Below are 26,399 nucleotides of genomic sequence, written 5' to 3'. Positions count from 1 at the left end.
ACTAACAGGTGTTCTTCCTGAAGACAATTGATTCTAGATTACAACACAGAAATACAGTAAGATATGAAAAGTACCAGAAAGAGTAAATTACAGGTGAAGGTGAATGAACAGTGGGTTGCATAATAGTAACAATGTTGTCCATTTGTAAATGTATGTAGATTTAAATTAAAGCACAGAAAAAGACAAAAGACGTGGTCTCAGAATGAAGCTTAATTGGTGGAGTGTTTGCATAACCACAAAAAACCCTCAATTCAGTCCCCACTAATATTTAAAACTAGCTGTGAGAGTGCATGCTCTAATTCTAGCACTAGGGAGAAAAGCAGGTGGATTCTAAGTCAAGGTCACCCTTAGATACCTAAGAAGTTTGAGGCCAGACTGGGCTGTATGATACCAGGCCCTCACAAAACCTTTAAAAGGAAGGGGGATTTTAATGGCATAAGTTGTTCTATAAACAAATTCTCTGGCAGTGCAGTGAATGAATTTTTCATAGAGCCCAGTAAATTAAGGATCTATTTTATAGTCTCCAGGAAAAATGAAGGAATGTGTATCTAGCCTCATGATGTTCAAAAAAGGAAGAAATTACACAAACAGGTAATTCAAGTGGAAAAAAACAATCTGATGCATGACTGCATTATACAGCAACATGTTTGCCACGATTAAGAGACAAAGAGCACCAGACTTAAATACAAATCCAGATTGATTCCAGTGCTAAACAACAAGAACAAAAGGCTGGATTTTGCATCTAACCAAACCATTTTGGGTAATATGAATGGACATTTTGCTTCTAAGGAAGATGGATAAGGTTGTTTGGTTAAAAAAAGAAACACGGTTCCTCAAATAAACTTGTGGGATTATTTGACACAAGCCCATTCTCTCCTAACAGTTACTATTGACTAACATTTACTCAATTTTGCCTCCTGTGGGACTGACTTTCATGTATCCAGCTTATTCCCTGGTGCTTTCTGTTTTTCTTCCCAGGCATTTAACTGAAGTGAACCATTTCTCTCAGCAGGCATTTCAAGGCAGGGATACATTTGATGTGTCAGCTCTGAGCCTTCAATCTACCTTTTAAAAAGTTCCAACATGTCTGAAAAGTGACATTTCCTGAATAAATTCTAATTAAGAATTTTGAAGACAAAAATATGAAAAGGTTATAATTAAAGAAAGCGATTTCTGTGTGAATTGTAGGAAAAATGACAGACCCTGCTGCTCACCTCTGAGTCTAAAATGGTTCAGTGCTGGTAATTGGAGAACTCACGAGTTCATATAGTTCCTACCAGTACCATTACATCAGCGCTGACTTGTCATTATCACAGCAAGGACATTAATGGTGTGCACTAGAGATTTACACCAGGTCAAAGAGCTTCCCACATCTCATAGATAGCAACCATACAAAACAAATTCCACAAGCTTATATAAAATGTCAGGCATATTTTCAATTCTGTATGAAAACAAACAACATGTTCCTTGCCTGACATATTCCATTTGGAAACATCTGTACTCAACTATGTTTTTACAAACATCTAATAACTATAGGTGCAATGTCCTATAAATGATCAAGATTACTAAACAAGTTAACATTTTGCCTAAATAGTGATGATTTTCTATTCTAATTGATCACAATCATTTCAAGAGGAACATTTAAACGTTATTTTAAAAATAAAAGATGCTATTTGTTGTAGTTTGTTTTTTGTGATAAAACACTGACCCCTCTCCCCCCCCCTCAAAAAAAAACATTTGGAGCCAAAAAAAATTATTTTGGCCTACAGGTCTATCATCTAGGGAATCCATGGCAGGAAATAACTGAAGCAAAACCACAGTGGAATGTTGCCTACTGGCTTGCTCTCTGTGGCTTACTCAGCTTACGATTTATATATCCAGGATCATTTGCCCAAAGGTTGTCTACCCACAGCCACCATGCCACATCAAGCATTAATCAAGACAAGTGTACAACAGACATGAGAGATGAATCTGTTGGAGACTATCCATCAATTGAGATTCCCTCCTCCCAGATGATTGTAGTTTGTGTCAAGTTGGCAAAACCTAACCAGCTCAGTATCCAAATGATATATTTTTAGTAATAAAGTATTTAAAATACACTAAAGTACAGCAAAAGGCAAGATTTGATTTGCTAAGAGAAGATTAGAATCAAGACAGAAGAGAAACAAATGTAAGAGCTGGATAAAAAAAATCAGTACACCATTTAGAAAAGCAAGACTTTTCTTTTAAAAAAAAAAAAGCTACACTGTGGCATTGCATGGTATCTGCACTCAGCAGTCCTTTCCTGCTGGTGTGTTCAAAAGACAGTGCGATAGAAATTCACTATCTGGCATCGTTGGTTTCTTGGCTTTGTGCAAGATAACCTGGTATTTCTAATGATACAGTTATACAAAAAGAAAAAAAAAGCTACAAACTCACAAAGTATAAGCAAGCAATGCAATTTATAAATCCATGGAATGTTAACTCAGATAGTGCAAAAGCATTTGCTAGTTAAAAATATTAAAAAGAGCAAGAGTCTGTTGGGTTTTGAAGAAATTATTTTTTGTTTTTCTTGGGATCAAGTTCATAGTAAGGCTATTATTCTACTTTGCTCTAACTTAAGTAACTCAATAATTTCTTTAGTGAAAACTTCAGATTTCTGAGGAAAGAAAATATTAGAAGAAGTGAAGACTTCCTATGCTCATGGATTGGCATAATTAATGTTCCTAAAATAGTTATACTACAAAAAATTAAATAACTTTTATAAAGTCATTAAAATCCCAATGACACTCTTTGCAAACATAGGAAACACCAAAACTACCCAAAGCAATTTTGAGTAAAATATCAATGTTGGACATACAGCAATACTTTCTGACTAGTTATAGTATAGAACAATAGTAGAAAATTAGCATGGTATAAGACAAAAAGTAGATGCAGAAGAATAGAAAAGAATGAAAATCCAAAAGGAAATCCCTACAGACACTAATTTTTGACAAAGGTGTGCAAAACATACACTGAATATCGGACAACAGATTTTTTTTTTTCAACAGATATGCTGGGAAGTGGCTGGGATGATAGCTCACTGTAGAAAGTACTTGCAGTGCAAGCTCAAAGAGTGAGAACTTGCATTCCTAGAACCCAGGCAGGTGCTAGTTGGGCTTGGCATCCTGGCTGCAGTTCCATGGTAGCCTGCCTGTAATTTTAGGAGTCTGAAAGTGTAGACAGATTATTCCCCAGAGCAAGCTGTCTAGCTACATATGGGCAAGTTCTGGGTTCAGATGAGAGCTCTTGTCTCAGTAAATAAGAAGAGGAATCAAGAAAGAATTCAGTATCAATCTTTGGCCTACACACACATACAGACAAGTATACCTATAGAAATATAAACATTCGTATACATATGCATACATATCACATACAGATACATAAAAATACTCATTAAAAATTAAATTAGTCCCGAAAAAACTGAATTTCCACATGTAGAAATATAGAATAGATTTGAATGTAGAGATAAAAATAGATCTATATTTATTTTTGAAGTTATTTATTTTTCCTTTATTATTTTTATTTTTATGATTTTAGTACATTTTTAATTATTTTTATTGAGCTATATATTTTTCTCCACTTTCCTTTCTCTCCCCTCCCCTCCTATCCTCTCCCAGGTCCCCCATGCTCCCAATTTATTCAGAAAGATAATTCTTACTGTGTACAAAAATCAATACAAAAAAGATCAAAGATCTTAATGTCATATGTGAAACTCAAAAACTACATGAGCAAATCCTTTAAGACTCTTAAAGATGTAGACAGAGCCAAGACGTTCTATGAAAAACTCAAAGAGCTTAGGAAATAATTAAAAGAATTTCAAAAAAACAAGAAGTTTCTTTACAGCAAAAGAAACAATAAACAGAGTGAGGAGCCTAAAGAATGAGAGAAAATCTTAGCCAACTATACTTCGAAATGGGGATTAACATTTGGAATAAGCAAAAAATACAAAACTGTAAAACCATAAATGAATAACCCAGTTTATAACTGGGCAAAAGCAATAAAAAATTCTTTTCAAAAGATGAAGTACATGTGGCCAATAGATGAAATGAAAAAAAAATCAACATCCTACATCTGAGAAATGCAAGTCAAAAGTACAACAAGTTTACTACATCAGGATCACAAAGCAACACAAAGATTTATGCTTATCTGGATTAAAAGATATGTCAGAGCCAGGCAGTAGGGTAAAGGGCATTGAAATGCTATTCTCTAGACTCAATATAAGCCTTGCAATCATTAACTCCTAACAACTTTTCCCACCTGCATTAATGCCACACAAAAATAGCTCTATCAACAGTGAGTCAAGGAAGGAGGAAATATTCACAGGGCCCTACCTTTGCCATCTGCACTATGGGCTATTGATAGGCTTTGAGAAGTCGGCATTCACTCTCTTTAGTTATGTACCCACTACTGAGCCCATCAAGTTCTAACAGCTCCAACCCCACGGTAACACAGAAGGCCCTGGTTAACCTCGCAGGTTAACAAATAAGTAGAAAATGTGAGAAAGATTTGCTAGGAGAAGAAAAGGAAGATAGGGGTGAACGGGAGGTGGGGGCGAGTGGGGTAAGAGTAGCCAGTATACATGCATACATATGTGAAATTGTCCAGAGTTAAAAGAAAAAGACACATGTAACACTTTGCCAGATTTGCCTTGAACCAGAATCTTAACTCTAAGATGTTGCCTGTGACATCTGTTGACAAGATTCCTGTCATCTGGCTAAACTAAGTTACTTTCTCCTTTCTAAATTTAACAAAATCTTTAATTTTCCCCTAGAAAAGAAGCCAACATAAATTCTTTCATAAATCCTCTCCCAGTATCCAGTTTTACAATGATGACTTTCTTATATACATCAGAGACAATCCCTTTGAACTATGGTCATCAAGATCATTAAGACCAACAGCTGATTTCCCAGCACTGATGAGCACACACAGATGGCCTAATCATATAGCACGCTAAGGACCTTCCCTACCTTTCCACTGACTCATCATCGTAAACCTTATACCTTTTGTTTCAGGGAAGTTGAGTTCAGTTTATTTCCCCATACAACAGTCTCAGGAAAAATATTGCCTGCCTATATAATATATCCAGTACAAGTTTTCTTTGACATTGTGGTTGTTACTCAATATCCAGGTTAGGAGCATATAGGTTCCTGAATAAGCAGGCAAGTATAAATGTAAACATCAAAAAGGATAAAACATATGTAACTAACTGTTCTGTGAGTAGTAACCATACAAATATCATCCTTTATAATATTTCCACAAGTATCTTGCTGTAACATGCAGTAATTCATAACTAGTTTATTTCAACATCTGCCCTGGCTTAGCTTGTCTGAGACAATTTTTGTAATGCTTGTCCAAATGTATCTCATTATTTTATTTTATCACCACCCATTAGAAAAAGAACTCAATTTTATTTAAAAGTATTAACTCTCAGCAATCATGTTTTGAATTTCAAAAGACTTAATCTTGAGAGTGGTATGAATTACAAAGAACAGCCCTGCTTAAATACCAGAGAAGATAATGTATCATATTGTTCAAATTAAAACCAGTATAGCCTTAGTCTTAGGTTTCTTCTCACCCCTTCATGTGGCATATGGTATTTCATTCTTGCCAGAAAAAACTACTAGGTATCCCATGTGCCCTGTGAACTAGCTTGTTTGGAGAGTGGGCAATGAGACCTCGGTGTTGGATTTTTAGTTACATTTGGTATAATCACTCAGATATTTTGGTGATTTGAAAACTAACTTATATGATTTCATAAGATAACAATTTCCAAAAAAAAAAAAAACAGAATTAGTGGGGACAAAAATCTTTGCTGAGAGAGTCAATAATGAATATTTATATTTAAATAATTATATTTAGACAGGGGTAGTGATGCATGCCTGTAATCCCTGCACTAACAGGCAGAAAATGATGGTAGAGACCTAAAGGCTAAAGAATGAGATCCTGTCTCAAAAGAAACATATTCAAACTTATAATGAGGCATAAATAATGATGGTATCTACAGAGAAAAAGAAATCATGCAATCTGGTCTACCTTCCATCACTAGTTAAACTAATACATACATAAAGATACCTAATTTTCCCTCCTGAGACTGAGTGGACCTTACAGAGAAAATCATCCAGGAGCCAAGAGATTAGATTAAAGTTTAGGAAGTCATGACAGACAGATGACAGAAGTACTATTTTCATAATCATAACAGTGCCTGAAAGTTCTCAGTAAGGAAACATCTTAGAAATTTACAAAGCTCCAGTTGGAAGTGCGTAAAGTAGGAACATTATCACAGAAAGCAACTCCAGTGCTTCTGATGGGCTGATCTCATTTAGGCAAGACCATGGGACTATGGACCCCGAATGTCTTTTGCTTCTTCTGTGTCTTTACATGTTTGCTGCTGCTCTCTTTCTCTGGTATCTAGCATGGTGAGTGGACATGGGGAGATTTCCACTGCCTGTAATATAGTGTGTTTATCTCTTGAAAACATCCTGTTTTCAAGATTCTGTATGTTCTGAAAACCATTGGTTAATAAAGGACTGCTTTGGGCCTATAGCAGGGTAGAACTTAGCTATGCAGGGGAAACTAAACTGAATGCTGGGAGAAAGGAGACAAAGGAGGAAGAAACCATGTAGCCCCGCCCAAGACAGATGCCAGAAATTTAGCTGGTAAGCCACAACCACGTGGCGATCCACAGATTAATAGAAATGGGTTAAATTAATATGTAAGAGTTAGCCAATAAGAAGTTAGAGCTAATGGGCCAAGCTAATGGGCCAAAAATAATATAGTTTTTGTGTGATTATTGTGGGTCTGAACTGCCGGGCAGCTGGGAAGCAAACAAGTGGCAGCCTTACAACAACCCCTAAACTGTACTGTATAATTTGATAAATGATAATGATAGCTTTTACAGTGATTTGATGAGTAAAAATAAATGCAAAGATATGTTTCATACCCAGGGTCTGTGGGTCTCATCTAAGGAACTGCATGGATTATAGCTCAAGTTAAAGAGTAATAATTGAGTCCCAATAGCCCAGTTAGTTTAAATTCTTTTAAACTTAATGTTGGGAGATATGTTCACAGGAATAAGAGTGTATCACAGTTGAAACAAAACTTTGAAAGTAACATAGTTAGACTAAGATGCTTTTGTTAAATAACCAAGAGGGCAATCTAAAATTTAAGAAAGGCACATAGTTGAATGTGGAAGTCTTTAAGGTCAGGGAACAAGAACAAAGCAGCCCAATTATTATTGGCTGATGTACTTTCCTTGCTAGCTTTGGTTGATGACCAAAGATGATGATTAATTCCTTATACCATTTATATCCTCAATCTCCTGATATAAAAAACTATTAATGAATGGATATGTACCCTTAAAGATTTAAAGTAAAGCTAACTGCTTGTTTTTCATATATAAAAGTTTAGGTCTGTGATTCCTTTAAGATTACTTATAATATCACCTTTCATGATAAGTAGTAAAGTAATTGGCCCTTTGTAACTGTAAATGCAGCCTGCTGGTAAAAGACCTGACAAAAACACCTTGCTTGCCATATGGTTAATCTATAACAAGCTTCTTGGGTATGAATGTATGTGGGTTCTTGGGATAATTTGTTTTTCACCTATAATACATAAAATGTTTAATCACATGAGGGAGATGAAAAACGTGTTTTTACCTATAATCATTCACTTGAAAAATGGAATGCAACTCTTTTGACTCTTGTGCTGCCTGGAAGAGTCTTTGGGGGTATAAAAGCTATAAAATAACATGAGATGGGGGAGAAAATAAAGAATAAGAATAAAAAAGGAAACCACCAAAAGAGCTTGTGAGTGCCTTTTGTTCTAACCCCCTCTGATAGATAAGTTTACCCTTGTTCACTTCGTGGATTCCTGTCAAAGCTCTGAGCTGCAGGAGACTGGTCCCCCAGAGAGCTGTACTCCAGGGGACAAAATTCAAGTCACACAAAGCTTTCTTCTCTCCTATTCCCTCTTTTCCTGAGAGCCAGGAACAGAAGCAACTTTAGCTGCTGGGTGAGAGAGAATAGCAAAATGAGCATCCAGAAACCTAGAGTGGCCATGTCCCCTCATTTCTCTGCCAAGTATTCTTACAGTGATACTATGTCAAAATAAGGTTCAGAGAGCTGATTGTTTCAATGACCTGGCATTTCATTATTAACACAGGTAGTTTGTGTCTTCAGGTGACTACATTCGATGAAGACAGAAGGCATAAGAACAGGGCTGGGATGGAAATTCCTTTTCCATCTTAAAATAAATTGAATAAATAAGAAATTTGCACAGAGATAAGGTACAGGAAGCTTTGAGAACCCAGGAAAGGACAAGATTCATTCCCAAGTACAAATCTAGTTATCTGGAAAAAGTGGTGCAAGGAAATAAAACCTGGAAAAGACAGTGATCTCATTTTGCTTTATCTATTCCTACAATGAGTAGTTCCAGAAATGAACATTTCTCACACATTCAGAGTTTAGAGAGTTGTGGAAAAAAAGTCAAGTCTGGTACCTTTATATATCTTTCAGACTCATCACTTGCAGATTCTACATTAATTCCCCAGCTAACCTAAGTGTATATGTGCTGTCAAGTCAACATCAGGTGTTTCAGTTGATGAGTGCACATGTGAAGAATGACAATCAACTTCAGTAACCCAATGCATGGAATATAAACTAATTTTAAGACACCAAAGTTCTGCCTTCCCTTTCTGCATACTATAACTAGGTATTCTTTCCATGGTCTAATACATGTCTGTACTTGTTGGCAATTTCAATGTATAAAATGATCTTCAATATAAAAGCTCAATTGTAATCCAATATTGGTGAGACCAATAAGCTTGCAATGTACTTAAAGGACATTATCTGTGTGCTACAGTAAACCTTCAGTCAGGCATGAGCAATTTATGCATTTGCCTATGAGTGTGATGTACATGAATCCAAAAATACCAGTTAGATAAGATGTCTACATAGAGATGTGCATAGAGTAAAACCTGCTGGATATGTTGCATCTAGAGTCTCTCCAAACCAACTCGTTCTTCTAGGTGCAATGGTCAGAATCGGTAGCAAAACCACAGAACAACCAATGTCAGCTGCATCTTCGCAGTAGTCTGTAGGATATATGTACATAGCTATTGCAATATAGGCAGGCATGTGAAAAGAAATCCTTGGAATACTCAGGAATCATCTTCAGTGAGTGGTCCCTGCAGTTATCATACAGGGAAGCAAATCCCATAAAGAAATAATGAAAATCCAGTGCACATTTACTTCATCAACCTGAGTCAGACTTTGGGGAGTCTCATGCCAGGTGGTTTGTTGTCAACATATTTAAAACACAGTACAATTTGAGGAAAGGTTTGCAGGCAACATTCAGTCCAATCAGTCCAGTTACAGGTGCACAATAACACCTAAGGTGTGACTATGTACAGATGATTTACAAAGTACGTCTGACAATGAAGGTGGGTTCTGTAGCTAAAAAACCTAAAATCTAGTGTGGTCTCTGACCAATAGCATAGAGGTTAGCAGGCCATAAAATACTTGTGACATTTCCCTTAAGAATGGGTAAGGGTCTAGTGAGGAAAGACTCTGGAATAATCATTCTGGGGAATTAGGGTGAGGTCTGCCCCTTCAGATGGCAAAAAGGTTGTCAGGTTGTTAAGAGCCTCTACTCTCAGCATTCTGGATGGAATGCAGGCATTTGATTTTATCTCCTCCATTCAGGAAACACCCTGCATGGTTAACATTCCTGGTTCTCTTAGTGCTTCTCTGTGAGTACAAGCACTTCTGTGCCCCCAACTCTCAGCACCTAAACTGAGGACCGTGCTTAGCTGGGAAAATGGACCTGTCACCTGAGTTTGATTCTCCACTGCCATTAATGACCAGAGTTCCTGTAGTGAAGGAGCCATATTTAGAGGCTAGAATTGCCTTACCATCAAGGACAATTATTTAATGCCCTGGAAAAGCAGACAGCTCTAGTCTGAAGGAACACTGTGCGTCATGATGTCAAGTAAGTCAGAATTAAGCTGCTAACCCTCACTCCTGTTTAGGGATATTAATACCATTGAATATAGGTCATATTAAATAGCTTCTTCTGCATCCATAAGCATACTCAATGCCCACCACTCTTTGCTCATGGAAAGCCCAGGGATCAGTACAATCACAGCAGTGAAATAGTCTCAGAAGTGATTCTTCTTTGATTCTTGTTTCCCAGACAAATGAGCTCTCATTGGCATAAGGACTGAAACTATGAAATACTGAAATGTCAGCTGTACTGACAACGTGATGGTGGCCTAGTCAGACTTGAGATACAACAAGAAAAGACAACTTCCTCCTGGTGCACAGCAGGACAGAACTAGCAGCACCCAAGAAACTCCACTTTCCCTACTTGGATTATTTGAATTTGCTTTTAGATATTGTTTTCTGAGAGAAATTCTCTTGGATGACTAAAGCAAGCTGCCTCATTTAATTGTGTCATTTTATATCCCCCAAAGAAAAAAATCATTGCTCATCATACACTCCGTATTAAAGATATCAAGAAACTTACAATTTTAGGATTTTTCTGCTAGAATTTTATTGTGATTTGAATGTTTATGTTCTTCAAATTTTATATGTTGGAAATAAGTCCCAAATGTGATAGTATTAGAAGATGAGGTTGCAGAAGGTAATTAGGAACTCGTTAAAAGAGGCCCTCAGCAGCTTTCTGTCCCCTCCACCATCTGAGATGGTAGAGGGATGTTGGCTGAAGACCAGAAAAAAGCAGCCCTCACCTGAAATTCAACGCCTTCATCTTCAACTTTCGTGCCTCAACTAGTGGAAAAATAAGACTGTGTTGCTTATAAAACTTATTCTATTGTACTTTGTTAATCTGCCCAAAGCCAAGAATGCATAGCTGTTTATACTCTAAACTCACCGAGTTTAGTTGTATCTGCTTTGTGACATTCATGACTTCCTTAGTGTACTGTCCTAGGACAGTTTCATAACCGACTCCTAGAACACTAATTTCTACCCCAAGACAGGAAACATGTTAGTTTTAGAAATTTAAAACAGACATATAAAGGTCTAAAATATTCAGAGTACTATAATAACACTCTAAGGTAGAAAATTTTATGCATGCATATTAAATAATGTGAAGAGTGTTTTAGAAATTCTAACGAACATTCACCACACTTATGAACTTGTTATTACATTAGCTTGTGCACAGGTAGAAATTTCAATGTTACTGACATTTGTATCAATTAATCAATGTGTTTACTCAACTATAGAGCATTCTCTGCATAATCAAGAATTTTGCAGGAAGCTATAATTACCCCTCTGAAGTCTATAATCCTGGTAAGACAAAAACAGCACAGATACAACAGAATCACAAATAAGAACTGGCAAAAAAGTTGCCCAAACTATGAGTCACAGTCAAAAGAGAAAACAGCCTTAGGAAACATCTAGAAATGCTTCCTGTATTTAAAAAAGAAAAGTGGGGTGTAGTTTATTTTTCAGATAAAAGAAGCCAAATTTCCAATGGGAAATCAATCTTAGAAGAGAACTGCATTCCCAAAGAAATAAGAACAAATAAATTCAGTCTGGGTTCCTGGGTGGGGATTATGCAGTTCCTCAACAGCACTAAGAGTTTGAGTTTATTTGGTAAGAAGTAAGCTGTGGATGGATTTCAACTAAGAACTTACTTTTGCTTTTGTTAACCTCAATTCATTGTTCAGACAAATGTCCTTTGACATCTAAACATTTTTGCAGACTAGTTAAATAATCTAAGACATTACTTTTGGTTAAGTGCAAATACTTTAGTGTGTTTCTTACAAGTTTGGTCATTCTACTTCCTCTGTATCATACACAGACTCCCCAATGTAAAATGCCTTCACTGCATGCCATTCCAGCATTACCATATCCCACATGCATCATTATTATTACTAGTAGAGTGACACCTTTTAAAATTGTATTTATTTATTAACAAAATAAGTTCTTGCACTCCAAAACTCTATCTGAGCTCCTTGCTTTGCAGTTTTCACAGGATTACAGATTGATAGTCTTGGTGCATGTCAGAAATTAAGCAAGTGTTACCAATGAAGGCAGGCTACTCTCTGTCTCCTTAGGTAGCATTTGTGGAACACAACCTCACTGAGTTCTTGTTCTGGAACTAACAGATCCACAACTAGCCTACTCAAGAAAATAAAATCAGATTACCAGTTCAGAAAAGGAAGATGTGGTACAATTTCAGATTGCACAGATACTGAAAAAAAAAAGATAAAATAATGTTTTGTCTGTGAATTTGACAACTTAGATTTTAAGGAATTTTGTCTTATAAATGACAAAATAATAAACCTATCAAAGAAACAATGGGGATTTTGAGTTACTTTTTGAAATTGTAATCAGAAATTATGAATAAAACTTATCTACAAGTGTCTTCATCAGTAAATTTAACCCAACATTGAAAATATTCTACAACACTCTGAAAAATCATGAAGCCTAGGTATTGTGCCCCATGCCTTAAATCCCTGCACTTGGGAGGCAGAGATAGGAGGATCTCCAAGTTTGAGGCCAGCCTGAGCTACAAAGCAAGTTACAGGTCAGCCAGAATTTCACAGAAAAACCCTGCCTTGAAAAACAAAGCAAAAAGTTAGACAAGAAAATTAGCACTCACATGATGAGACTCAACTATTAAAAGTAGCAGAAAAAAAGAATGATTACAAAACAAGCAAAATTTGAAATTCTCAACATCATTTAGAATTATCAAATAGATTTCACAGTGGGGTTAGTACTTTAATTCAATGGAGTGTCTTTATCCATTTATTTCGATCTTATTTAATTCTTTCATCAGATTTTTATAGTTTTCACTCAGAACTTCATACACCTTATATAATTTTGTATTTGTTATTTCACTGATGCTGTTAGAAATGAAATGTTAAATTTTAAGTTTTAAATCATTTATTGCTAATTTGTTACTATATTATTAAATACTGATTTTATTCTTGTAATTGACTTTGAATGTTTTGATCATGATAACTATTTTCAATTGCAGTTACTATCTTATAGATTCAATAAGAACTGTTTCATAATCATAGTAATCATATTCCTTATACATATAGAACCATGACTTGGGAATAGTTTTGAATAGACAAGAGAATTTTGAAGGAAAAAAAAAACAGGAAATGTGAGAATTAGTAAACCCTAGTTTCAAATTTTAATAAAACTACTATGATCAATACATGCATACCTTGCTGGCATTAAGAATCTAAATATAAATTTTAAAAAACACATAAAAAGGATTAGAAAGAAACTATGCTTTTATTCAATGAACTTTTAATAAACTTACAGGTGTAATTTAGTATAAAAACAGTCTTTGCAACAACAGATGCTACCTAGTCCATATGTATCTCTTAACCTCAAAGCCCACAATTAGTAAATTAATCTCAGACTGGCATGAAAAGTGACGACTCCCTAACTCCTAGGACAAAACTTGGAAACATTAGTCTGACATATTTAAAGCTTTGATACTTTTAAAGAAATAACCAAGAAAATAAATATCAAGTGACAAGCCTAGAGAAAACACTTACAAAAAGTACATCTGGCTGATCGGTTGTTCCCTGCATATATAATAAATTTATTAAAGACAATAGGGACAAAATATCCTCCATTTTAAATTAACACTCACAAATGGTAGATAAGCTCTTAGAAGGCACATTCAACGTTGATAACTACTAACTATATGAAAGTTAAATCCACAACAAGATGCCATACCCACCCCCTAGAAAGGCTAGAACTTCCGACTGTCAATAGTGAGTGGAACTGTCCTTTGTTGACAGTAATGCAGCAATATAGGCTTTCAGAAAACAGGGACTCTTAGGAAGTGGCTCAGCAATCTGGTTTCTACAGGTTCAACCCAGAAATAGAAGCAGATGTCATAAGAAAGTACACAGTCACATTGCTCGAAGCAGATTGGAGCTAAGTCCTCAAAGTCAAGCATTCCCTCCTGGAGAGGGGCTTGTTCTGGAAGTAACCAAATACCCAAGTCTGAGGAAACCACTCAAATTTACAGGATTCACACGCCTCCCCCGGGGTTATACAAATGATTACAGCTGTGAGGAAATGCTCCACCCAGTTGAGCTGCCTGCCAGAGACTCCCAACTAGTAGAGTGGTTGAGGACTGGCCTCAAAATCACCTCTCACCAGTATAGGGCGTGGGAACTGAAGGCAGAAACAAAAGATAGAATCGGGAGGGAGTTTCCGGGATTACTCAGATCCTGAAATACCCTGCGTCTATTTTTCCACAGCTTTTATACCCAATGTAAACTTGGGGAAAAGATAACAAGACTTTATTAATATGATACAGCAAGGGTAACTCACACAGTCCCTCTGAGACTTCCCATCATCAGCGTTCTGTTGCTTAGGTAGCGAGATGACCCAAATCACTACATCATTCAGGTACACTGAATCGTGTAAGCAAAACAGACCTCATAGCTACAATGGAAGGAACAGAGGTACATTTCCATATCCCAACTAACTGTCAGGACATAACCGAGCTATCTTAACTTCACAAAGGGGCCAGGCAGCCACCTCCTGAGCTAGAAGATGTGATTAAGCCTTGTTATTCCCCAAACTCTCTAACAGTCAGAAAAACTGGGAAATGGGTCTACATTTCTCAGCCTCCACAGTGACCAGCAAGTCATGCATTCATGTCCAGCTTTTTTAAGTTATCATTTAGGAAGTATGGTTTCCTTGTGTGTGCGTGCGATATAGACCCATTTGAAACACCCATACTCCTAAAAATAATCCCCTACCATACTCCTGTAAGTAATCCCAAAAAACTCTCTACTTTTGGCCAGAGGTAGGTACAATTGCTTCTTTAGCTGGGGTGACTCAGCCTACAAGTGGCAAGTCTTTACTACAGACTAGTATTCTGCAGTGAAGAAGAACATGATATTGATACAGCAGCAAGATGAATAAATACCTCTGCATTATAGGAGTCTGTTAGCATGAAATTCTAATGAAGGTGCATGTTTAAGGATGGCAAGCAGATCAACTGGGGAAGAGGAACAGTGGAAAGGCATAAAAATGCTTTTTTAGAATTTTTGACTGTAGTCATGGTAACAAGATTGAATATAATTGCCAAGATACATCAACCTGGACACTTTAAAGGAAAAACTTTATTTTATATAAATTGTATCTCAATAAACATTACATTAAAAAAAGCAGACTCTGAATAGGAGTAAAGTGGTGTCACAAGGTGGTCTGATGAAGCAAAGACAGAAATCAGACGGAAACTGAACATTTGGTGAGATACCCTGGAGTACAGAGGCTTGGATGCTGCAGTGGGTTCTAATGCATATAAGTAAGTCATTGCCACATCTTTCAGAAACCCTCAGGTATGAATACACAAGACACACACACACACACACCCAGAGCGTACTCTCTATTTGGTTCATCCGTACCACACCCAGTTTGTATTCTACTTTTATGATAGAATACTGATGTTCTCAATTTTGTGTAAAGCTTTCAGATCATGTCCCATGTCCTAATCAATTGTTGTAATGAAAATACATTCATGCAAATATTCTGGAAGACCTGTGCACAAGTCTGCAGAAAGGTCCAGGCACATGTGCAAGATCTACAGACTCTGTGGCATATACTGGGTGACCCAGGAGGCACAGAGCTCATGTTGTCACCCAGCATCGATGTGAAGACTCAATCAATCTAAGTGTCAGTGCTGATAAACACAGTTTCCTCATCTGTTAAAAAAGGACTAGGTAGATTATTATGAATGTTAAAGCAATAAATGAAAAGCTCAATAAAAGTCAATGTTTATTGCTGGTCTACATTCTGAGAGCTTACAAATTTCTTAACACCAATATACAAATAATTTATTCCGTAACACAGTCGACCATAACCAAAACTGTAAGTAGTCTCTTTACACTCTTCATAGCATAATTTACAAAGCTATTAAAGTAAATTTTGTGTTGAAAGTGAACTCTGCTATTTATTAATTTTAATTGACTGAGTATCAGTTGGTGAATGTTTATGCTGTCTCAAATTACATTTAAAAGAAGAAAATAAAACCACATTAAAACATGAATCTTGGGCAGTGATCCAGATCCTCACAAGGAAAGTGGTGAAATATGGAAAATAAACAGAGCATGGACACCTTTCACCCTCTGTCAAGTTTCTGGGTGACAGCAACGTTTTGCACAAGCTTGACTGAATTTCTTTCTTGCTCTGGGTTGGGAGGTAAAAGGCAGGAGGAGGCAGTACACATTCCTGCAGGGAAATTAAACCCCAGAGAGACAAGGCAAGAGAGACATTCTCCACATTACTCACTAAATGAGAAAGTAATTTTCTTTGTTTTATTGTATGGCATCCTGCATTCTTAGACTGATAACTTTACAACTGTTACAAATTCCAATGTTTCACACAAAAAGATGACCATCATGGTATTCAGAGCTAGATCACATGAGAGTTTTATTTTTTTGCATTTTGAGGAAACTCTATATTGGTTTTCATAGTGGCTAGACATGCATGTATCTCCAACAGTAGTGTATGAGGGTTTCTTTTTGTTTATATCCTTGTATTTGCTATTTGTGACTGCCATTCTGACTGTAGTATTTTGTTGTAGTAACAGGTTCTGGCTATGACAAACAATGCTACTATGAACACAGTTGAGCATGTGTCGTTGTGGCATGATTGAGCATCCTTCAGATAACAGAATATGGACTAAGACTAACACAGGCTTAGAAGCAGTCTATGAGTTTATTTAAAATGCTAAGCATAACTAATCAATAAGGAGCTTTAAATTAAAATCAACTGAAAAATTCCTGTTACAATAACTATTGTCAGAGACGAAAAATTATAAGTGTAGACAAGCATGCAAAGAAATATCTCTGTCTACTGAGGATGTAAATTTGTACAATTGTTATACAAAACAACAAGAGAGCTTTCATTAACAAAAAAAAAAAAAAAAAAAAAAAACCCGGATGACTCAGTGGTTAGAAGTCCTTGCTCCTTTTCTAGAGACTGCAACTTCTGTTGCCAGCACTTGTAACAGGAGGCTTACATCTGCCTTCTACTAGAAATGAAACAGTGTGGATCTGTATAGCACTCTGGGGTGCTGAGAATGATGTGTCAGTATAACATAGAAGCACAGAAATACTCCACCAGTCAAAAGAATAACACCCTGAGAAAGGATTATTAAAAAGACTATACAGGTAACTACACAGGATTGAGGAAAAATAGTAAGGGGATAATAGACCAGCGGCTGGAACCAGGGACAGTAGACAACAGTGAGATATGACCAGTCTAGGCCTGAAGGGATAAGGGGAAAGATGAGGTCACTGATATTCAGGGAAAGCACTAGTGGGAGAAGGTAAGAGACTGTGGTTTGAATCTGAAATGTTTTCAATTGGCTCGTGCTGTGAATGATTGTTCTCCTTTGGTCCTGGCCATACAAAAGCACCTAATATGGGCATTTTATAAAAGCTTATGCCCAACTGTGCCTGAATGACAAGAAACAGCTAGGTGAATGACTCAGACCCCAGGGCCCCCATCCCTTGTTAACCTCCACTGTTTCCATTATGTGAATTCAGTTGACGGTAAGTAGCAAAGAAGATAGCTGACATAAGCTATCTTGTTGAGGTATAACTCAGGATAGAAAAGGGTCAAGAGCTATGTGTGTGTGTGTGTGTGCGCGCGCGCGTACGTGTGTGCGCGCGTATGCTACAGTGTAGTAGTTCTGCGCATTTAAGTACTTCCTGTGAATGTTTTTGAAGTCTTATAAAGCACTCAGAATTAGATATATTTAACATAATTTTTGATGATAAAACTCAGGCAAGATATATCATTTCCATCACAGTTCTACAAAGAGCCAACATTACAAGGTATAGAGAATTGTGAGAAGCAAACTATTAAAAAAATGTGAAAACCAATTTATCACCACAACTGTTTAATTTTTTCAACATTCCAGTGAATAAATAGCCATAAGAAATGAAGATATATAAAATATATGATAAATTACTGTTATTTCCAGACTTCATTATCATTATTTTAAATGATTAAAAGAAAATATATGTAAATATATTATGATAATGTATGCTCATTAAGGCAGATTTTATAAATACACAGAAGCCAATTTAAATAGCTCTTACATATATTAAAGATACTTAAAGAATATAATAAGAAAATAATCTTATTTTAAGCTAAAGGCTTATATTAATTGCAAACTGAACAGATTATAGAATCACCTTGGAGAAATATAATGAGACCAAATGATGTAGCAAATACTGGAGAAAAATAAGACAGAGGTCCTAGTGAGAAGTAAACCATATTCTCAAGGGGGGGGGGATTTACCACAAGAAAAATGTGACAGGCTAGTGGTAAAACAATATTCAGCAAAACTGGATAAAGTTATCAATTCTAGACTTGAAGAATTTAAAATCCAGAGAACATAAAATTTTTAGAAAGTAAAACAAGCATAAAAGTATCTAACAAAAGTTATTACTTTCAAAAATTCCAAATCAACTATCTGACTTTAGAGTTGAAAGAAAGCCATAAAAAAAGTGAAAGAAAATCACTTCCTGTTAGGAATCTGCATTCAGCATAACTTCTGTGCTGAAGAGCCAAGTACCAATCATTTTAGAAAAGAGGTTAGAGAAGTCTTTACATATATGCTCTGAGTTCACTGGCCACTTGTACTTCAGCTTTGAAAATTATGCTTACTTAATTAACCTATGTGTTGACTGAGTATTTTTTTCAGGGATTTTTAGTTCTTTTATGTGTTCTGAATATTAATTCTCTGCTAAAGTTTTGATAGCGACTTTGTTTTCATTCTGCTGCCTGTTTCTTCAATTGATTGTTTTCTTTCCTGGGAAGAACATTTATTCAACCTCATTTGTTAGATCTGCATTTTATTCCCTGAACTATTGCCTTTCCTTCAGAAAATCCTTCCTATGACAATATATCAAAGTCTTTATCTGTGTTTTATTTCATGCCTATTGACTTTCAGGTCTTATGCTAAGATAATTGATCCATCTAGAACTGCTTTTTATACAGGCTAAATGGCAAAGATTGTCTTAATAAGTTTCTATTTTTATGATAAATCACCATGACCAAGACAATTCATAAAAGGAGTTTATATGGAGCTTAGAGTTTCAGATGGTTAGAGTCCACATCCATCGCGGTGGGAGCATAGAAACAGGCATGGAGTTGGAGCAATAATTGAGAGGTCACATCTTGAGACACAACCAGGAGCAAAGCATGAGACACTGGTAAAGAAACAGGAATCTTGAAACCTCAAAGTCCATACCTGGTGAGACACCTCCTTCAACAAGACCATGCTTTTATTACTACCCAGTAATTTGATCAACTGGAGACCCATAATTCAAACATATGTGCCTATAAGAGGCATTCTAATTCAAATCATCATGAGGGAATCTAGCTTTTTTTCTCTGCAGGTTTTTTTCTAGTTTTTTTTTTTAGAAAAAAACAGTTTGGTGAAGAAGCTATCATTTCTCCAATGTGCATTTGTGGCATGTTTTCAGCATTAAGTTGACTGTGATTGCATGTATTTATATTTGCATTCTTGATTCCACTCTATTGATTGATGTGTCTGTTTTTGTGCAAGCAGCATGCTTTTTTTTTATTACTATGGCTCTGGAACAGTATGACTGAAGTCAGTTTTGGTGCTACATAACTTGAACATTCTTTATTTTTTTCTAAATTATGTTTTTATAGTTTTGGGACTTCTTGTTTATAAAGTGTGCTCTTTGTTTTTAAGACATCTTCTACATACACAACCCAACAGCATTAGGAATGAAAAATAAAAATTAAAGACTCTAAGATAACATGCCACAAAAACACAAGTACATCCTTATTTGTGGCAGCACTATCTGTAATAGCCAAGTTATGAATCATAAATGCATATTGGAAAAACATTAGGAACTACAAACTATAGTCTCATCCTTTATGAAAACTAAGATTTTTAGGGTAAGTAATCCTTGAGTACATGGTGACTCAAAGAATAGATATTTAGTGGATAAAGGATAGAATGACAAATAAGGATTGTTCTGTAAGTTACTAAAGAAAATCAACTAGTCTGACACCTCTCTGCAGATAATTCTAGAGACTGACCTCAAAATGACCATGTAGACCCATAGTCTACTAGAAAAAACCACATGGCACATGATTTTGTAGATTTAATATGATCTAGATGTGATTTTCTAAGTCTTTCTACATTTACTTTGAATATCAAAATGGCCCCTTTCAGTACAACAGCGTGCTCATATTTTTAAATTCAGTCGTTTGTATATAAACAAAAACTATTTGAAAAGTTAGGGCTGGCTCACAAAATGGCTTAAAATATTGTGATAATAAGTAAGTACAAAAAGAAGGCAATTAAAATATTTTGTCAGACATGTTTTTAAGAAATCATGTTTGTGATAACTTACAGATAATTGTTACAAATAATCTGTACACATAATTTTGTGTCTCCGTGTGTTATTAAATCTACAATAAAGTACATATTAAAATCTTTCAGTAAGATCATAAAACCTGATGTCATAGTATCTAATGTGTTCGTTTTTTTGTATTAATACTATTAAAACATCTCTCTGAAAAAAACTCTAACTTGAAATGTAAAAAAATGAATAACTAAAACAAAAAATTAAGCTGTTCTTTAAAATATATTCTAAAATAAATTAACAGAGTTAAAGTGTGTTATTAGAAATGTTATAATAGAAGACCTGTTTATTTCTAAACTACTGAAGATTGTTACAAAGATGAGTTTAGTTGTTCGTTCATATGTGAAGAAGTATAATATGCAACATTTTGAACTACAGTATGAAAATACCATGGTTGACTTTGTAAGCTATATAAATACTTGGAAAATAACTAAGAGCTTATATTTGTTCATCTATCATAGCAGAAATTTACATATTCTATCTTGAGAGAAGAATTAAGTTGAGATGGTAGCAAACTATAATTTACTGATGGAAATGATGTACAAGGTAGCTTTGACTCCTCTGGGTCTAACAACAATAATAATAGCAGATGTTGTGCTTTCCTATCCCTTTAAGGGACAAGCCACGCCCACTCCCATTACCTCTGATCTGCCCGCTGCCATCTTGCCCCTTCCTTTTTCTGTTTCCTTGGCGTGCGCACGTGTTCTCTCTGTTTTTCTCTCTCTTTTATATCTTTTCTCTCTCTCTATCTCCTCTCTCTCTCTCTCTCTCTCTCTCTCCTCTCTCTCTCTGTCTCTCTCTCTCTCTCTGTCTCTCTCTCTCTCCCTCAATAAAATGTTTTATGCCTATCTTTGTGTTTATGTGTCTGTTACCCACCGGACATGTGGCGCGTGCCCTCCCACTGGTGGGAAACTGAGCCGCTTTTCGCATGGTGGGCCCCTCCAGCCCACCTCGGGGAACGTTTTAAGAATAACAGCAAAAGTTTATGGATTTTATAGATTAGTAAACTGAATATTAAGAGGTAGAATTTCCCCAAAGTTTGCACCGATGCTCAGTACGGTCTGGATCACAACCTGGATTCTTATGAGCACAAGCCAAGTTGACTAAACTGAAAACCTCCCAAGTGTAACTATTGCTCTTGCTGCCCCAGACAGACCAGGGACCAGTGCTGTTCTTCAGCACAGCTTCATAATATCTATGTGATGTCAAAGAGTTAACATTTTGTTCTTTGTTGCCTTATCTCAAGGAACTGTCTTCCTTTAATCACATTCCTGTAGTATCTATGATCATGGTTCCTGTCACAACTATAAATATCTGTATTTACACCATTCTTTACTAACATAGCTTCAAAGGAAGATCCTGTTTTCTAGGTGAGAGCCTTCCCAGCCTGTTTCCAAGCAGATTTACTCCAAATGAGGCAACATTTACACAAAACTGAGAGCTGCATAGCACACAGCTGCATAGCATTGGCACACAGCCTGGAGTGCCCTCCCAGACTGCAGTTCCTCATCTTACCAGCCACTTCAATGTAGGACAGTGGGAGAAGAAGGCTGCATTTGGATTTTTTCACAGCCTGATTCTAAAAGGCAAATACACTGATTTCTTTCAGAGACTGAGTCCTCTGAGTCCTTCCTGAGAAGTGGCTCTGCATCACTGCTCTGCCGAAATGTAATGATCTTCAGATGCTTCATTCCCTCGAAGGAAGCATCTTTAATTGGAGAAAGCAGACAAGATAGCAAGCAACTGGGCCAAATTTTCTCTAAGGACCTCAGGCTGCTTTCACAATCACGTCTGAATTCCTTGCATTTCCCAATCTTCACATCATCCCCAAACCCATATAAGTCACTTTTTTAAAGAGTCGGCAGATTGTAAATAAGTTGTTTCCTACAAAGCATTTCATAATTACATTTTGAAAGTGGGCAATGTTACAGTCAGTGCCATAGTATATAAGCCTTGGACAGAATGAGATGGCTTCCCTGCATTCTCCATGGAAAAGAGGTTACTGTCATTTCCTGTCTAGAACAGCTGTACAGCCCGCCCCGAATCTCCTCACAGAAACCACGTTGACAGGGATGCGTGAACAGCTGGCATCCCACCAACGTAAAAGTCCCACCATGCTGTAAAGACTACTTCTTTACAATCGGGTTCCTGAGTCTTTCCACAACAACAACATTAATTAATTAATTACTTTAAAATTTAAGAAAGAAATACAGACTCTTCCTTTCTGGCTTTGAAAAGGTAAGCATTCGTGTTAGGTGACAAAATGAGAGAAAACCACATTGTGAGGCTATGGGGGTCTGGGGCGGATGTCAAAGGCTGATGTCCATGCTGAGAGCTAGCAAGAAAGTGAAGGTATCAGCTCTTCAGTAGTAAGGAATTTAAGATCCTGCCATCAACAACATTACCATGGAGGAGAGCTTCTTGCTTCAGAAATGAACAAGCTCACAGCAAGTCTTGGTTAAAACTTGGACATGTTAAGAAAACCAAATATACTATGCCTAAAGATATCAACATGAAAAAGAAACACACACAAAAAGATACTAAAAGGCACTATTTAAACAACTGGGTTTATAATAATTTAATACACAACAGAAACAGTAAAACAAAGGTACTATAATCAGGCAGGCAAAGAGAAAATGTGCACTCTCTGGAAGAGTTAAGACAGATTTCAGCACACATATTGTTCTAATAACTCATCACAGCTGTCTCAAAGAACTGCCATGAGAACTATTTAGAAATTCCATATGTATGCATAGAAATATATGTATGTAACAATAATTAATAGGAAGGAGGCAATGAATTTGAGAGAGGGCTAGGAGAGGCATATGGGAAGATTCAGAGGAAAGAAAGAAACTGGTAAATGATGTGATTATAATCTCCTCATTTGCTTTCCTGTGTGTGTTTTCCTTTCCTTTCCATTTCTCTGCTTTTTACCACTAAGCAGTTGTGTTCCAAATGCAAGACAACATGCTCAAAGAAAAAAATGTAATAAAAGTTAAGTGTGTTTAAAGGTTCTGTGACGGAAAAGACAGTTTAAATTCTGTGGAAAGTCATCCAGAAATTAAATCTAATGAAATCACAAACATAATTTTTTTACTTAACATCAGTACACAGCACATTTTTTTCTTGCAATGCAAAATTAAAATGAGGATCCACAAGCTTAGCTGTATATCCATTGCATGTCATGAAGACTGAGTTCATGAAGGTTGTTGGCATCTCACAACAGTCTCCAGACTATCCACTTCTCCTGAATTCCTCAGTCATATCAAGTCATGAATAAGTCACAATAGTCCTCAGGGACATAAACTGTACCATTAAGAATACTTACAGTTTCTTTAAGATAGCTAGGAACTGTATAAACTTCAATGTAGCTCTTTCTTCTTCATGAAGAATAGGGCCACCACGTGCTTGTCTGACATACAGAGATATGTTGTGTGAGTTATCATGTTGGGGTTTCTTTTCCTCTGTCTTTCCATTACATTTTCTGAACAAGAAAACAATATTAATAATATTTCACAATAAATAAAAATTTTACATGGAGTTCTACTTACTGTCAACACTAGAAATAAATGATTTGATAATGAATCAAACATTTGAATAAAATTCCTTCTTAGTGCTTCTTTTTTTTCAGACACTATTGTAGTTATATTTGTACTCCATTGTACCCTAAGCCTAAAAGTTAGCATATATAAAATATTTTCAGCATGTATAATTTTATTATATGTTATAACTTGTAGCATTTTAAATATTATATAATTCAAGGAAATTTTATGAATTAACAACCATATTTCCCTTTCCATACAACAGACTTACATATCAGTAGTCTTGCCACTAGGAAATTTTTTAGTTGTTTCCCAATTACAAACCACAAATGTCTTTACCATAATTATCACAACCATATTCATATTCAATAGCTTGTTGTACTTTTCAGTCTTCCAATAAATGTATGAATAAATTATGATTTGTTTCTAGTTCATTTCCTCAAGATATTCTGTTAAGTCTTTGAAAGCTTAAAGAACAGAAAAGTAAAACACAATATCCATCTTTAAAAAGAAAATTGGCAATAAAATAATCTAAACAACCACAAATTAAGTCCTGATGATAGATTAGGTCACTGACATGCTTGGAAAGGATTTAAAAGTTAAGTAGAAGGTATTTAGAATAACAATAGTAAATTATCACATTAGCATCTAACTTTTACTGCATTGTTAAGTGTGCTATTTCCTATGCTATACATTATATATTCATTATTGCAAAACATTAAGACCAACAATTCTCTCTCATTTATAAACTAAGGAAATTTCAGAAAGTTTATTATTTCTTCAAAGAAAGAGACATAGAGATAGATACACAACAAAGGAAAAGACAATCTCAGAGAAACAAGGACATGTGAGTAGAGATATATCAGATGAAAAGGAGACAAACTAACCCAAGGAGATCATACTAGAACTATTTCTAGAGGAAAAAAACTTAAAAATTCTAAAAATGGTGAAATTCTGTTCAAAAATAATTTTGGCTCTTCAATGGTCAAAATTATAAATAGCTTCAATTGAACATTTGTGCTTTTTTGGTAACTCTGTATCCAATTATTTATATGTTAATTTTCATTCTGTGACAGAAATGCATGAAATTACTTAAGGAATTGTTATCAAATAGAATTACTTATAAAAGGAATATATTTCATCCTCTATTGTTGACCTTGTACATTTTAGATATTGTTTCTAATTATAAAATAAAAATATATTTTTAAAAGAATATTTATAATACAAGAGGTGAAAAGAAGACCAGAAAAAAACTAATTACAGGAGACTGGGGCAGATTTTAGAAGCAGAGCATGACCAGCATATACAACGAAGCACAACTGTTTCCTTTGTGGAAAGAACTTGTCTCCGGACATAACCACAGCCTAAATTTTGTTTGCATTAATTGCCTTTGTTTCCAGTAAGATTTATTAAAAAGTATATAAATTCTATAAAAATAATTCAAGTGATGGAAGAAAAATCTGCAGGTATTGAAGACACAACAGATAAAATAAATATCTCAGTCAAAGAAAATGTTAAATATAAAAAACTCTTGACACAAAACAGTCAGGAAATCTAGGACATTGTCAAAAAATTAAATCTAAGAATAATAATATTGGGGAAGAAGGAGAAAAACAAGCCAGAGACACAGAAAACATTTACAACCAAATTATAGAAGAAATTTTCCCTAACCTAAAGAAGGACATGCATATCATGGTACAAAAAACATACAGAATATCAAATGGATTGGAAAAAAAAAAAACTCCTCTTGACACATAAAAATCAGAATGCTAAATGTATAAAATAAAATTGAAGAATGCAAGGGAAAAAGACCAAGAAGCAGATAAAGGAAGACCCATTAGAATTACATCTGAATTATTAATGGAGACTCTAAAGACCCAAGGGCCTAAACAAATGTGTTTCAGACTCTTAAGAGACCATAGATGCCATCCCAGACTACAATATCAAGCAAAATTTTCAATCACAATAGATGGAAAAAAAGAAGACAGTCCATGATAAAATCAAATTTAGTAAATATCTACTACAAATCCAGTCCTATAGATTATCAAAGGCATTTTAAGGGAAAAAACAAACACAAACATACACACACACACACACACAAAACCACCACCACCACCACCACCACGCAACAACAATGAAAACAAAACAAAACACACAAAACTAAATAGGAATCAACAATCATTGCTCATTAATAATTCTCAATATCAGTGGTCTCAATTCCATAATAAAAAGATACAGACAAACATAATGGATGTGAAAACAGGATTCATTCTTTTGCTGCATCCAAAGAAACACACTTTAGCCCTGAAATAGAACCAAAGAAACACTACCTGGCCCTGAATTCAGAGCTAAAGAAGCACACTTTGCCCCTGGAACCAGTGCCAACTCTGTCCCTGACCAATTGAACA

The 26,399-nt window shown here is 35.6% G+C and overlaps 1 protein-coding gene and 1 non-coding gene across 2 annotated transcripts in view; one reads left to right on the top strand and one right to left on the bottom strand.

Moving 5' to 3' along the window:
- The window catches only part of Cnbd1 (cyclic nucleotide binding domain containing 1), a 251,231-nt gene that overhangs the window by 181,319 nt on the left and 43,513 nt on the right, over positions 1 to 26,399 (bottom strand). Inside the window, exon 4 of the mRNA XM_057791198.1 lies at positions 23,778 to 23,933. Coding sequence (XP_057647181.1) covers positions 23,778 to 23,933 — 156 coding nt within the window. The remainder of the gene's footprint in view (positions 1 to 23,777; positions 23,934 to 26,399) is intronic.
- Positions 2,250 to 2,386, top strand: LOC130888317 (small nucleolar RNA SNORA8). Its single transcript, XR_009058449.1, has one exon. It is a non-coding gene; the product is annotated as a small nucleolar RNA SNORA8 (small nucleolar RNA).

This window comes from Chionomys nivalis, chromosome 16 (assembly GCF_950005125.1).
Source record: "Chionomys nivalis chromosome 16, mChiNiv1.1, whole genome shotgun sequence".
NCBI lineage: Eukaryota > Metazoa > Chordata > Mammalia > Rodentia > Cricetidae > Chionomys > Chionomys nivalis.
The sequence above is the reverse complement of the archived record's forward strand: the minus strand, read 5'-3'. Positions and strand labels throughout refer to the sequence as shown.